Source organism: Oryx dammah, unplaced genomic scaffold (genome assembly GCF_014754425.2).
Source record: "Oryx dammah isolate SB20612 unplaced genomic scaffold, SCBI_Odam_1.1 HiC_scaffold_26, whole genome shotgun sequence".
NCBI classification, from domain to species: Eukaryota; Metazoa; Chordata; class Mammalia; order Artiodactyla; family Bovidae; genus Oryx; species Oryx dammah.
Genome location: NW_024070210.1, coordinates 91,462,739 through 91,478,839, shown reverse-complemented (window position 1 = coordinate 91,478,839; position 16,101 = coordinate 91,462,739). Strand labels below are relative to the sequence as shown.

General features: G+C 34.5%; 1 protein-coding gene across 1 annotated transcript in view; it reads right to left on the bottom strand.

Moving 5' to 3' along the window:
• Positions 1 to 16,101, bottom strand: part of AP3B1 (adaptor related protein complex 3 subunit beta 1) — a 236,592-nt gene that overhangs the window by 155,332 nt on the left and 65,159 nt on the right. The window contains exon 7 of the mRNA XM_040225914.1: positions 13,021 to 13,203. Within this exon, the coding sequence (XP_040081848.1) occupies positions 13,021 to 13,203 (183 nt within the window). The remainder of the gene's footprint in view (positions 1 to 13,020; positions 13,204 to 16,101) is intronic.

The window sequence follows — 16,101 nt, the reverse complement described above, 5'->3', positions numbered from 1 at the left end:
AAAGTCCTCACCACAAAATACATCACATTGGGAGTTAAGGATTTCAACACGTGGATTTTGAAGGACATAAACATTCAGTCCATAGACACCACAGCAGTATACTGGAGGGGCATCATGCTCACAATGTGTCAGAGTTCCCTGACAAGACCAGAGTGAGGAGGTGACTGGCAGTATCATAAATGCTTCATTAAACTATTCAGTATGAATGGCACACATTTGCTTTCTTTTTTAAAGTCCGTCATTTTTAAGTTTAATATTTTTCTCAAAAAAAAAAAAGTAGTCTCTTTCCCCTCAAATTAGGTCTATATAAAACAACAGAAAACATATATACTGGTTTGAAATATTTTTTCCTTCCTTGAGGTAACTACTACATTCTTCACTTTATATGTTTTTATACCACAGCCCACTGACCACTACACCACAGGTGGAAGGATGGGTTTGAGGATCATCAAACACTGAATACCCCCCAATACATCACAATTATAGAAACACCTGTGCCCAGTAACTTTGAGTTGAGTCACTCTGAAAATGGAGAGCACTCAATCGCCCACAACACTTCTCATTTTTCATGACGACATGTTCAGCACCAGTACTTAAGAGATGCGTTTTCAAATGTACTGGTTTCCATATCTTGTTACTGAAAAACCTAAAGAATCTACATAAGGCATTTTCCTATGTTACTCTGCAGTCAGATGTACTCATGACACAGCTGATGCTCAACCTGAGTTCTAAGACATGGGAAAGAGCGGCCCCAGTCATTTGAAAACTAACCAATCTCAATCTCATGACCAGATAAATAAGATAAGTTTCTTGTGCAGAATGCCTTTTCGAGTGGTTCTCACTCAATCATAAACTGTAAAATAAAATTAAACCCAACTTAGGTAAAATTAATCATGACTCCTCACATATTCACTCCCATGCATGTGTGTTCAGTCAGTAAGTCCTAAGTCATATCCAACTCTTTGCAAGCCCATGGACTACAGGCCACCAGGCTCCTCTGTCCATGGGATTTTCCAGGCAAGAAAACGGGAGTGGGTTGCCATTTCTTCCTCCAGGGGCTCTTCCCGACCCAGGGATCGAACCTGCACCTCCTGTGTTTTCTGCATTGGCAGGCAAATTCTTTACCACTGGGCTACCTGAGAAGCCAGACAGACAGATGGATGTAAACACACGCATACATCACTGATTATCATTTATCTTCAACCAAAACAACTCTTGTAGTATCTCTTATAATACAGTTCTCCTATGTATGAATTGTTCAATTTAGTTCATCTGAAAATGCCTTCATTCCATCTTTAGTTTTGAAGAATGCTTTTGCGCAATATAGAAATCTTTGTTGATAGATTTTTCTCTCAACAATGTAAAGATATTCCATTGTTTTTTAGACTCCATTGTTTCTTATCAGCAGTCAGTCATAATAATTGTTTCTCTGTATATCATGCATTGTTTAATCTCCATCTGTTTGCATGGTTTTCTCTTTTCCTTTTGATTTCAGAAGTTTGACTATGATGTACAAAGATATAACTTTTTACTTCTTTTGCTTGGGAATTTGATGTGTTTCCTGGATGTGTACACTTGTTTTTTTCACCCTTAAACTTGAAATTTTTTCGCTTTTATTTCTTCAGGTATTATTTCTATTCCATTCACTCTTTCCTCTTATTTGGGGATTTTAATTACAAGGATTTCATTTCATATTGTTCACGCGGCCCTGAGACTGTTCACTTTTCTTTATTTGTTTTTCTCTTGGTTCTTCAGAATGAATAATTTCTATTAATCTATCTTCAGGTTTCTCAACATTTTTACAGCTTTTTCCTGGCTGTTAAATCTATCTAGCTCCTTTGCCATTTAACCATTGTGTTTTTCAGCACTTGTATTTCCATTTATTTCTTTCTTATACGGTCTTTATCCTGTTAAGATTGCTCATTTGTTCACTCAATGTATCTATGTTGCCTTTTTAATATTTTTGCTGTGTGTGTGTGTGTGTGTATGTGTGTGTATAAATAAAATAAATGTAGTAACTGCATTATTTGTCTGATAATGGCCTCTTCTTGATGATTATGTTTCTGTTGCCTACTTTTTCTCTTGACTATTAGCTATATTTTTCTCATGTCTGCTGACTTTTTCAAATTGTATTCTGAATATTACCAACTACACACTATAAATTCTTCCACATGTTGCATTCCTCTGACATGTACTGATATTTGTTATAGCAGGCAATTTACTGGTTTCAAACTCCAAACTGTCTATCCTAATGTGGCCAGCAAGTGAAATCTCTATTTAGTTCTCAGCCTCAGGTCAGATGTCTTTATACTTTTTCTATTAAACATTTCTCATACACCACTTCACATCCCACTTTTCTCTTATTTCTAATTACTTCATATTAGCCAGAACTGTGTTGCATGCCCATTCCTAAACTCATCACCTACAAAGGGAATGTACTTAACATTAACTAGATTAGCTTGGGCTAGGAAGCGACGTGGCTTCTGCAAAGACACAGTGCTAAATCCCTGCAGAAAATGTGTCTGCAAGGAAGATCTTTTTGAATAGGAGTGTCTGCTGGAGACAATCAACAGCATCTGCCACATTCTCCCATCCAAGTACTAACAAGCCCCGACCCTGCTTAGCTTCAAAGATCAGATGAGATCGGGCACATTCAGGGTGGTATGGCCGTAGACTGCCACATTCTCTATACCATCTAGACAAAAACACACTAGCAGAATCTGTCTGACATAACCGATTTAGAACTCTGTAGTGTACTGAAGGCTTGCAATTTCCAGGAGAACTGCAGTAATTTTAAGATATGTATCAGAAACTTAAAGTTTGTTAAGGGTTAGTTGCTCAGTTGTGTCCGACTCTTTGCGACCTCATGGACTGTATGTAGCCTGCCAGGCTCCTCTGTCCATGGGATTTCCCAGGCAAGAATACCAGAGTGGGTAGCCATTCCCTTCTCTATGGAATCTTCTCAATTGAGGGATCAAACCCACGTCTCCTGCATTGAAAGCAGACTCTACCATCTGAGCCACCAGGGGATAACAGCTAAATGAAAAACAGAATAGAATAAAATGGACTGTTTAAAATTACCACATTATTAGATTACATAAAACCATAATTTTCTATGAGAAGAATATGCTAAACTACTAAGCAGCAAAATCACAAAACTGAAAATTAAATAACAGGATTGTTAGAAGATAAATTCAATGTTAATCAGTTATTCCTTTATGCTAGAGTAATAAGACTAACACAGAGAAAATAAATAAGATTAACAAGAAAAATAAAAAAACACAGGAAACAAATGGTGTATAGGGTCAAGAAAAAACAATGATATAAATATCCATGACAGAATGTCAAGGAGAAAAGCACAGTGAAAAAAGGACAGACATCAGAAAAGGGCAGGAGAATGATTCACATTTCTTAATGTTTTAACCTTTGCATCTCTCTTCCTAAAATTCATCTATTAATAGTACACGTTCCAAGTCATAAAATACTTTTAATACTGTGAACATTTGGGGGCTCCAAGGTAAATATGGTGAGAGAAAGACAGACTTTTCCCAAATATAAATAATATGAGGGGAAAATATTAAAACTAGAAAAAAATCAGTCAGTAGAAAGAAACAAGAAGAGGGTCACAAACTACTGGCATAAACTTTATAAAAAGTTTTTTAAAAAGACAAGACCCTACAAAAATACATTCTTCACTTCTTGAGACTGTTCATTAAGGACCCTTGCCTCTCAATCTGGACAGAAGAAAACTGAGGAGTTTTTCTTTTCATCCTACTGAGGGTGACGTAAGGTCATGAGGGAGATTCGTAGTGGAAGTATGCAGTAAGGAAAAGTAAGTGAGAAGGTAAACAGTAAACCCAGCACTCCCTAAAAGACCTAATACTGTCCAATAGAAGAGTCCAATAATACTGTCCAATAGAAACTTCTGTGATAAAGGAAACATTTTCTATTACACTATTGAATACAGTAGGCACCAGCCTCACATGACTACTGAACACTTGATGTGAGTCCAGTGCAACTGAGGAAGTGATTTTCAATTTCAGTTAATTTAAACAGCCACATATAGCTAGTAGTGACTGTATTGGACAGCAGAATTCCTGGGTTAAACAATAATAACAAGAACAACTTACAGGCTAAGAACATTTCTTGAAAGGAATATACTGGGTGATATCAATGATAGTATAGGTCATTTAAGAAAGTTCCAAAGTAAGTGCTCAATTTTCCTAAAAATGACATTAATCTCTGTTGAGACTGAATTTACTATCTCACAAGTTATTCCTTTCCCAAAATGCCATAAGGCTACAAAAACAAAGAAGAATAAGGCATAATCCTTTATGCTAGAGTAATAAGCACACAATAATAAGTAATAATCCCTTATGATTCATACAGTGGAAGTGAGAAATAGATTTAAGGGACTAGATCTGACAGACAGAGTGCCTGAAGAACTATGGACGGAGGTTCGTGACATTGTACCGGAGACAGGGATCGAGACCATCCCCAAGAAAAAGAAATGCAAAAAAGCAAAATGGCTGTCTGAGGAGCCCTTACAAATAGCTGTGAAAAGAAGGGAAGCGAAAGGCAAAGGAGAAAAGGAAAGATATACCAATCTGAATGCAGGGTTTCAAAGAATAGCAAGGAGAGATAAGAAAGCCTTCCTTAGCGATCAATTGAAAGAAATAGAGGAAAACAATAGAATAGAAAAGAATACAGATTTCTTCAAGAATATTAGAGATACCAAAGGAACATTTCATGCAAAGATGGGCTCAGTAAAGGACAGAAATGGTATGGACCTAACAGAAGCAGAAGATATTAAGAAGAGGTGGCAAAAATACACAGAACTGTACAAAAAAGATCTTCACGACCCAGATAATCACAATGGTGTGACCACTCACCTAGAGCCAGACGTCCTGGAATGTGAAGTCAAGTGGGCCTTCAGAAGCATCACTATGAACAAAGCTAGTGGAGGTGATGGAATTGCAGTTGAGCTGTTTCAAATCCTGAAAGATGATGCTGTGAAAGTGCTGCACTCAATATGCCAGCAAACTTGGAAAACTGAGCAATGGCCAGAGGACTGGAAAGGGTCAGTTTTCATTCCAATCCCAAAGAAAGGCAATGCCAAAGAATGCTCAAACTACTGCACAATTGCACTCATCTCACACGCTAGTGAAGTAATGCTCAAAATTCTCCAAGCCAGTCTTCAGCAATATGTGAACCATGAACTTCCAGATGTTCAAGCTGGTTTTAGAAAAGGCAGAGGAACCAGAGATCAAATTGCCAGCATCCACTGGATCATCAAAAAAGCCAAGAGAGTTCTAGAAAAACATCTATTTCTGCTTTATTGACTATGCCAAAGCCTTTGTGTAGATCACAATAAACTGTGGAAAATTCTTCAAGAGATGGGAATACCAGGCCACCTGACCTGCCTCTTGAGAAACCTGTACGCAGGTCAAGGAAACAACAGTGAGAGCTGGACATGGAACAACAGACTGGTTCCAAATAGGAAAAGGAGGACATCAAGGCTGTATATTGTCACCCTACTTATTTAACTTATATGCAGAGTACATCATGAGAAACACTGGGCTGGATGAAGCACAAGCTGGAATCAAGATTGCCAGGAGAAATATCTATAACCTCAGATATGCAGATGACACCACCCTTATGACAGAAAGTGAAGAAGAACTAAAGAGCCTCTTGATGAAAGTGAAAGTGGAGAGTGAAAAAGTTGGCTTAAAGCTCAACACTCAGAAAACTAAGGTCATGGCATCCAGTCCCATCACTTCATGGCAATAGATGGGGAAACAGTGGCAACAGTGGCTGACTCTATCTTTCAGGGCTCCAAAATCACTGCAGATGGTGACTGCAGCCATTAAATTAAAAGACGCTTACTCCTTGGAAGGAAAATTATGACCAACCTAAACAGCATATTAAAAAGCAGAGACATTACTTTGTCAACAAAGGTCCATCTATTCAAGGCTTTGGTTTTTCCAGTAGTCATGTACGGATGTGAGAGTAGGACTATAAAAGCTGAGCACAGAAGAACTGATGCTTTTGAACTGTGGTGTTGGAGAAGACTCTTGAGAGTCCCTTGGACTGCAAGGAGATCCAACCAGTCCATCCTAAAGGAGATCAGTCCTGGGTGTTCATTGGTAGGACTGCTGTTGAAGCTGAAACTCCAATACTTTTGCCACCTGATGTGAGGAGATGACTCATTTGAAAAGACCTTGATGCTGGGAAAGATTGAGGGCAGGAGGAAAAGGGGACGACAGAGGATGAGATAGTTGGATGGCATCACTGACTCGATGGACATGGGTTTGGGTGGACTCCAGGAGTTGGTGATGGACAGGGAGGCCTGGTGTGCTGCGGTTCATGGGGTTGCGAAGAGTCGGACACGACTGAGTGACTGAACTGAATAAGCACACGATAAAATAACCCACAGTCAGACTGAAACTGAGAGGAAGAAACAAATGGTCTTTGGATATGGTGGGACAGAATAAAGAAGTCACACTATATCAGAATGAACAAAATGTCTGTACCAGCACTTCCCACGTAGCTGCAACAGGAGAAGAGCATAATTACTGTGCAATACATTCATGGCACAAAAGAAAAAAAGTACAAAAGACAAATTATTCTGTAAAAAAATTCTACATATCTCAAAAGAAATTCTCTAGCAAGTTAGTAAGAATGTGAACTCAAAAAAAAAAAAAAAAAAACCTCATATATTCAAATCACAGAATAAAGGAAAGAGTGAAACCTGAGTAAACTTAAAAATGAAAGCAGTATCATTACCAAATTAAGTAAAAATTTTAAGTAACACACTTTCAGGTCACTGAAAATCATATTACTAACACTCGCACAAAAGACTGGATATGTATGAATGCAAATAAAAAGGCAAACTTTAAAGCAATTATTTATAGAGGTGACAGACAGCAGACAAAAGATTATAAAATAGAAAAATTTGTATTCCTGAAGCATAAAATTGACAAGGAGTAGGAAAAGAAGTTTGACCATCAAATTAAAAAACTGAAACATAAAAAGACAATTCCCTAAAATATAGGAAGAAGTGAATATACAGAGCATATAGAATGATCCACACCAAAGATGCAACCTTGCTAATCCTCTAAATATTTTAAGAAAAAATAAACAAGCAAAAAAACATCTTTTTGAGGATTCAAACAAACAAAGAAAAAATAGAGTTACCTGCAGAAAAGAAAAATCTGTGACTACAGAGCTCTCAGAACGTGTGACCCAACAGTATTACATCTGTCCAAGAAGTCAAGTGTAAAAGTAGCAAGACATTTCAAAGACAGAAGACATAAGAGAAGACTGACCCAAGAGTCCAGTCAAAATATCGAGCGTGACAGCAATACTGCAAAATCTTGAAATTTTCTCTTTCATCTACCCATCGTGCTCCGTTCCGGAAGACCAAAAAAGAAGACAGTACAGACAGGAAGGCCTAAGAAATAGAGGATTTAACATAGAAGAGAGAAGAAATTAAGTTCCACAACAATAGCTGTGTAGCAAGCCTAGAAAGCAATCAGATTAGAACTGGAGGATACAGAGCCTCCAGGACCTCTCCTAGAAGAGTATGAAGTTATTGGAAGATACGAACGGTACTGACTAGAATGTTCATATATGTTCATACATATGCTTCAGCTATATGTAACAGAACTATATGTTCAGCTATATGTAACAGAATTATCAAGTTACCCATACTGAAAACTTTTTTTTTTTTCAAAATTCCAGAGTGTGGCTTCATCTTCATGCCTGCCAAATGGCTGCTGTACTTGTATTCATCACACATACATTCCAAGAAGAAACAATGAAAAAAAGGCAAAGGGTAAAAGAAATACATCAAGTAAGTCTGCCAGGAAAACAATGGCTTTCCTAGAATCTCAGCCAGAATATCTCCACAACTATTTCAATTTCTTCAACTGGTTCATACAGCCATTTCTTGACTCCAAGGGAGTTTGAGAGGAAGCTGGTTATTTTAACTGGATATATTGCTACTCTGAACAAAAATCAGGATTCTTTTATTTAGAAAGTGAAGCTGGAGGGTTGATATTTGGTAGGCAACTGGTAGAATCTCAATAACTGCATATAAAATAATATTTGGAGACGATTTAATTTTCTGATGGAGAATGTGGTGTGCTTTGTAATAGTGACATGATAAACTAGGCAATTTCAATTCCAGAAGGGAGTGCCAAAGAACATTCAAACTACCAGAAACTGTGCTCATTTCACATGCTGGCACCACATATATGAATTATATGTAAAGATATATTTAATGTATATACATAATATATATCTTTATATTATATGTAATATATATGCATGATATATAATATATACACAATATATATATCTTTACATATAATACATATACCTATGGTGCTATGTAGCACCATATCTATATAGCTACATAGCACCATATATATATAGATATATATATAACTTAGAAATGGAGAAAGTTAAATGCACACAAATATGAAAAAGCCTAAACGAATTTGAAATAGCTGATTCAGGCATGGGAAAAAGTGGGATAGGAAAATGTTGTTTCTTGTAAGCCTTGCAGTACTCTTTTAACCATACACGTTACTTGAATACAATTTTAAATGTTTCTTTAGAAAAGAAACTATGCACGTTTTAAAAAGCCAAACAAAAATAAACTATAAACAACAACAAAAAAAATAAGTAATCTTTAAGATAAATGCTCCATAACCAATGAAGGGAGAGACAGAGACCTCATTTCAATATCAGCACGTGGTCCATAGTTTCCCATTAAACTGCACACTGAACCCTTCCTTCCTCAATAGTTGTCTGAAAGAGTGAGCAAAAAACTTTTAAAAGTGTGTTGTAAAGCATGGATTCTACCCCAAGTCTTCAAGCTTTTGTTTTTTAAAAAATCCACAGGATACCAAGGAAGATTCAAACACAGCCCACTAGTAAAACAAAACACAAAATTTATTTTACAAAGAAAATTAACCTATAAATAAAGTTTAAAAAATAATCTCTAACACTCAGGTTCCTCTAAAAGAGGAGCTAGATGTGGAGTTTTGAATTTTTCCCCCAAATATCTTCATACTTGCAAAAAATTGCTAATCAGGAAGTATGTACATGAACTTTGTGTTCTGATGAGTTCTTATTTTATAGTTACCCTCGAAAAACTTAAGAAACCTATCTTAAAAATATTTTAAACAAAACTGTAAACTTGGAACGTTCTTACACCAATGTAAGGTTTTACAACTAAAGTACAGATATAATGGGAGGAAGAAAAGTAAAATTATCACTTCAAATTTCAAACGGGAATATGTATTTCCACCAGAATTTATTATCTGGAATCATATACTAAAAAGTAACTGTGAACAGCAGAATTTTAAGTTCTAAACTAGTGAAGTAAAATATTTTGATCATTATTGCAAAAACCACCATCATCTCCTAAAGAAAGTTCAACTTTAAATTCACAAAATTAAAGACATTCTTATCAGGCCCAGTGACATGAGTTTCACTTCAGTCTGAAACTAATGCCACAAATATTTTTTTTTAATCACTGTTAAAATTTACTTGGTGCTTTATAACATTTATTTTAAAAAATCTATTACTTCTACAAAAGCAATTTTAGTTAGAGACTTACATCATTTATACTTTCACTCTTCTCCTACAATAAGCTTGAATGCTACAAAGAAGACATTTAAATAATTTTATATCCTTGAAAATTATACAAAGTTGACCTAGAATTAAAAAAAAAAAAAAAAAGCAGCCACTTGGACTGTAAAGAGTAAGGTAAATTTAAGAAAATAAAAATGCAAATATGCATTTTAGCAGTCCCTTGAATTTATTAACCTAAAAGGTTTAATTTCCATTTTCCTGCATCAGCTGTATTTATAAAATGTCGTGCCCTATAAATATGCTGTTATTTTCTATAGTCAAGCACCCTCTTAACAAATCTTCTCATTAATATGTAAATTTAAAGTCAATCGGTCTTCTCCCTGACAGCCCCATGAATTCCTAGTGCACTGTATAATCGGCTTTGACTTGGCATCCACTATTTATCATCAAAGATGTCAGTTAGAAAAATTATGGAAAATGCACTGCAATTGATATGACTGCAATCTACTTTGTCAACACTTAATTGTTCCGCAAATCATACATTTACATATAAACAGCCTAAATACTGATCTATAATGATGCAAATAAACTAAATTAAAAATCGCTTCTGCCCCTGAAGAAGCTTGTTTGTATATGATGTGTTCATTTGAGGACTTACTAACAAAATAGCATGTACATCAGTCCATCTCAGAAAGTACTTCTAATTTTCAATTCCTTAAAACAAACAAAAAAAATTTTTTGCTACCCTTCAAGCATATGAACATAAACAAATGTTTTAAAGAATTCAATGAGAAACATAATTTTTCTCTTTGAAAAGCAAAGTTAATTATGGTTGTTAGCTAATTGTAATGTTTGAGCACTAAGGATTGGGGAGGGGGCTTCAAAATTAGCTTTGACTAGAACAGGGCTTCCCTGGTGGCTTAGACAGTAAAGAATTTGCCTCTAATTTAGGAGACCCGGGTTTGATCCCTGGGTCAGGAAGATCCCCTGGAGAAGAGAATGGCAACCCACTCCAGAGTTCTTGTCTGGAGAATTCTATGGACAGGGGAGCCTGGTGGGCTACAGTTCATGGACTTTCAAACAGTCAGAAACTTATTAAAGTGAGTTAAAAAAATATTTTAGAAGTCATGAGCAAATATATATAAAGGAATGAATTACGAAAAGACTGATTTTTATTTCACCATGTGCTTCGACTGCTTCTATAATTTAAAAAAATACATAGGATTGTAGTTAGCTACACCCTTACAAATGTTCTATTTAAGTGGTTTTCTTTCTTTCCATTTCTTAAGCCAAGGAGCCTTTCTCAAAGGAAATCATACATATAGGTGCCTATGAAAGGCAAGCAAAGGTGAAGCTGCTCCATTTGGAATGGTGGCAAGATTCCCAGGAGTAGCACTGCCCACCCTCCCCTACAACCCTTGTGGTTGCTCCCGAAGCAGTCTTCCTGAGGACAGAGCTGCAGAGCTGGCAACTACAAAATATTTCAACTAACCTACAGAATTTAGAATAATGCCAACGTCAGACTGCAAAGAAGTGGCAAAGAAATGAGGCATTCCAATTCCAGTGCACCCAGAACAACGATCAGACTTCATCTTATGTTTGTAAAAATTGATGTTCACACAGTTACACATGAAAACACAAAGGATGCACCACAGTATCAATTTCTAAAATTATCTGTCAAAAGAGTAAATATACATGGCAGTGTAGATTTTAACTGCTGGGCTTTTGAACAGCTTTAATAACTAACTTTACCTAAAATAAAATAAAATTCAAGAAACAGACAATTACAAAAAGAGATATTTGAACATCTATTTTTAGAAGGTAAGAAAAATACATTTTTAAAAATTCTAGATTCTACATAATGATACATAGCTACTGAAAATGATTTGATGATTACAGGAAATTAAAATTAAAAAATTTTAAATGGTGACAGAAGCTAAATAAGATAAAATAACCTATAATCTTACACAACAGGAAAAAAATATATATATGAATAGCATTCTGTAAAGTGACTGGCTGAAATAAAACAGATAGCTATAGCTATTAGCAACAAAAAAATCTCTCTTCCAAGTTACCACTGACAGAAAAGGTCAAGCCACCTGCAGCATGGACATGCTGCTTAATCCAGCAAAACTGCCTTCAAAATTTTACTTTGTTCGAAGCTAAAATTTCATCAATCTAAGACCTGTATGTGACATTAGATGTTTATATATGAATAGTTTAAAATCTCCTTTGAATTTTAAGTAGAATAACCTAATCACCTTTTAAATATTAAAATTAAGATGAAGTCAATATTACAAGTAGCCTTCTGGTTAAAGATATATTTTTTAAAAACTTAAATACTTTTTAACAGTAACAATACTTGGTAAATGCAGAAACACTGATAAGTATTTTAAACGTTTAAGCTTCTTAAATATCTGAAAACTGGATACATCACCTAAAGCAAGAATTATGAACATTTTTCCCTTTTATATGTTTTTCTCTCACTTTAATATTATTTCTAATTAACAAAAGCAATTAGTACTGAACATTCTACAAAGCCTATTCATAAGCTTGTGTAAAAACCACTGTGACATAATTGGTTGGTAATCTGGTATTTTACTTTCCATTCTGTTTTTAAAATCTGTAATACTGCTTTTTAAAAAGACAAAGAAATATCATTAAGTACAGAATGAATGCAAGTGCTATTTTATAATATTTAGTGATTTCTTTAAACAAGTTATAGTTTACCCTTAAATCTTACATATATACGGAGATCTCTATTGCAAACTATGTAGTAAGGTTTTCTAATTTGTTAATGTAATGAAAAAAGTAAGGTATGCTTCTAAAGTTCATCGGCACCAAGAAAACACCTTCACTGTAAGATATGCTTAATTATTAATTTTACTAAAGTTCTACCAGCTTAAGTGAAAAAAAGTAAAACAAACATTCTAGAAATATAAAACTAGGAAAAAGTAGTTGAGTTCACAAACAATTTATCTGTAAAGGTGTGAAATTATCTTTGGTATAAATTCACATATGTTAGAATCACATTATCTACTTTTTACAAGTGAATGCCTGGAATAGTTGGGTCTCAAAGGTATGACACTAACAACCAAAAAAATCCACAATTTGGCAACGTCACTGTCAACACTTTATCGAGCTGCTGTTCCCAACAAGGGCCTCTTGCCAGGCCTCATACCAAAAGTTTATTCACTATGCCATTAAACATGCATCAGTCAGAGCCAAAACAATGAACAATTATCGATGCATTTATAACTGGATTTCTGCTTTCCAAAAGAACGTGAAAAAAATTAGTCCTCCTTAAACATGCAGATTTTTATATTTTCCTAGTCTTAGATCTTTGTACACATTTTAGAAACCGCATCCATTTTCTTAGTATACTGTGTAAGTATAAGATTATTCAACACTTACCTCTTTCCAAGGACTGACAAACTGTGTACGAGCATATCGAGTTAGCATGTGGATTATGACAACCTGTCCCCACTCTTCTACATCAACTAGTAAATTACATAGTTTGCGGTAATTCTTGTGAATGAGATCTATTCTATCAGGGCAAACTTCTTCAAATGCCATGACAACACTGCCAGCCACCAACTAGAAAAGAAAGAAATAGTAACTCATTAAAAAACGTTTTCCTACATCAAAGATTCTACTCAGGCATTACAGAGATGCAATCAGTGTTATGGCAATCAGTATTTATTCAGTCACTTGACTAATTAAATACTCATGTTTGAATAACAAGTTTTGAAGAGTCACTGCCCAAAAGAATAATATTGATAGCTGAAACATATCTGAAAAGCTAACACTTAGAATCAGAAGTATTAGTATTAGAAATTATATTTCTTATTTCATCACATTAAATTTCAATGGACTGTTCATACATGGATTAGACATATTAATTATGGGCAGTTTTCATTTTTAAAGCTTACCCAAACTTTAATTACTCAGTACAATAACAAAGACCATGTCATGTCAGTTTAAAATGAGAATGACAATTTCACCATGTTGTTCAGTCGCTAAGTCATGTCTGACTCTTTGCAACCCCATGGACTGCAGCATGCCGGGCTTCCCTGTCCTTCACTATCTCCCGGAGTTTGCTCAAATTCATGTCCATTGAGTCAGTGATGCTATCTAAGAAGAATCTATCTTAAAATGTGTGCTGAACTCATAAATGTCTTTAGAACAAAAACACTTTCAAATCTTACATATTTTAATCAACCTGTAAATTTCTATCAACATAATTTATTTACAAGAAATACTGGCTACAATTTTAGAACATTATTATTATTTATATAATAATATATGTAAGTTGAAATAAGATAGTACCAATAAAAGGAAGCTTTTCTCCAAGACCATTTAATTAAACACAAATGCTGTTTTTGGAATTGTCATGTTTTTACAAAGTGATGAAATTAAGATTTCTTTAGTATAAAGACACAAGCTAAGCAGAATATATAATAGACAAACACTTCTATATATGTACCGCTGATATGTTTGGAGTTAGCCAACAATATAATACAGTTTTGAAAAAATAAATTAATATCATATTCTTTCTGAACACTAGGGATCTTCATTTTAGTGTCTAAAATTTCCCCAATGTCTTAAAATAAGCAATTAAATAGAAATAAAACTACTGAAATGGTACTTTTTGAAAAATATTAGATACAGTGGTATTCATATTTTTATTGTTTGTCCCTCTACTTGGCTGACATTTAGTTTATTAATATGCAACCAACAATACAATTGAAAGAAAACAGCTCAGAATATAGACTTGCTATTATGCTAAGCAAGTTTCCAGTCCTGTGGGGATTTTATGAATTACCAATCAGTATAAACGTGGAGCTGCATTTATTGACTCCAGCCCTGCCCAAGTACTGGTGCCTGCTGGTCCCAGCATGTATGCACCTCAATCGAAAAAGCGAAGAACTGATTATTTGTGTGAACTAAATAAAAATGTATTATACGTATAATTTTCTGTTTGCTATTGATATGGGAAGGAAGTTATGTTTGTGTTTTCAACTCCACATTTTGATGTCTTCTGTACAAATCACTCTTCAGTAATAATATTTCTAAAAGATGAGAACTATTATCATTTAAAAATCTCTTAAAACAACTAAGTTTATGACATCAAACTATAGAAGAACATGGTATTTGTAAAACATTTATATTTACATATGTTTTATACTGTCAATCATCTTAATTAAGCTATATTTTTTTAACTGGTTAGGGTGTTAAAGAACAAAAATGAGTAATATCTCTTAGAATAAACTAATATATGAGACCGAAACCGGAATTCAACAAAGTTTGAATTCAAGGAATACTATGTAAAATCAAGTTATTTTGCCTAAACCTAGAGATTATTTTTTTCAATTCTGTTTAGACACCAAACAATTAAATGGAAATCGGCTCCCACATGGTACTAAATTTATCAAACAAGACCTACAGATATAAAATAGTTCTACAGAATTAACAAACAACATGAAAATTGAAAAAAAATAATTGTTTAAGTTCAGGTAAAGTTTATGGAAACACAAAACTAACTAGGAAAAATATTATAAAATCATCTTTTTTCTAATGATTTTAGATATTTCATTCATCATATGGTTTTAACAGTTGACCCCAGCCTAAACACTGCCAGAAGAATTGATAATTCTGGTATATTAAATGTTCAATATTCTATAAAAACTTACAGAATTAAAATAAAATGATCTACTGAGATTTGAAAACCAAAAATATTGGTTTCCCCAAAACAGACAGTTAATTTCCATTTCACTGTGTCAATAGTAGCTTTTTATATAAGGGGAAAAATAAATCACTCCAACAAAACTAGCAATGAGCTCATCAAATTCAAATGCAGTTTTCCATTTATGTATTTTTTATATTAAAGCAATAAACATGGTTCATTTATCTTCCCTTGGTTGCCACGTTTTTCTGTGCTGTTGCTATGAACTTCAGCCATTAGCTGTGCTCCAAGGTAAACTACATGAACCATCAACAAAAGTGACACTCCATCTATGGAGTTCATATTTTCTCCAGATTATCTATGCTAGTTGACAAGCTGGTAATGAAAAAAATCACACTAAGCAAATGGTTCCTCTAATAACAATAAATTTTCTATAAAATTATGAAGGGTACAAAACGTTTCCTTGCATCTATTTTGTCATGAATTCTAATTAACGTTGGGAAAACCTGAGAGTGCTGGGTCATCACAAGAAGTGCATTGAGGTTTGATTGATAATATGGTGCAAGTTGGCCAGTGCTGCCAAGATTTCCTTCTATTAAATTAATGGCCATCCAACCTGCCCTAATCATACAGCCCAAATGATATTCCCCTTCTTATTTCAATTTTCTTGAGGCATGGAAAATGGGAAAGATCGGTCATTTATCTTCTAATAGCTGGATAATAGATCTATCACAATAAAACATCTGCACAAACTCAGAGGTGTGTTTTTTGCCCACAACAGTGAAGCTTTTACCAACACTAAATCAATA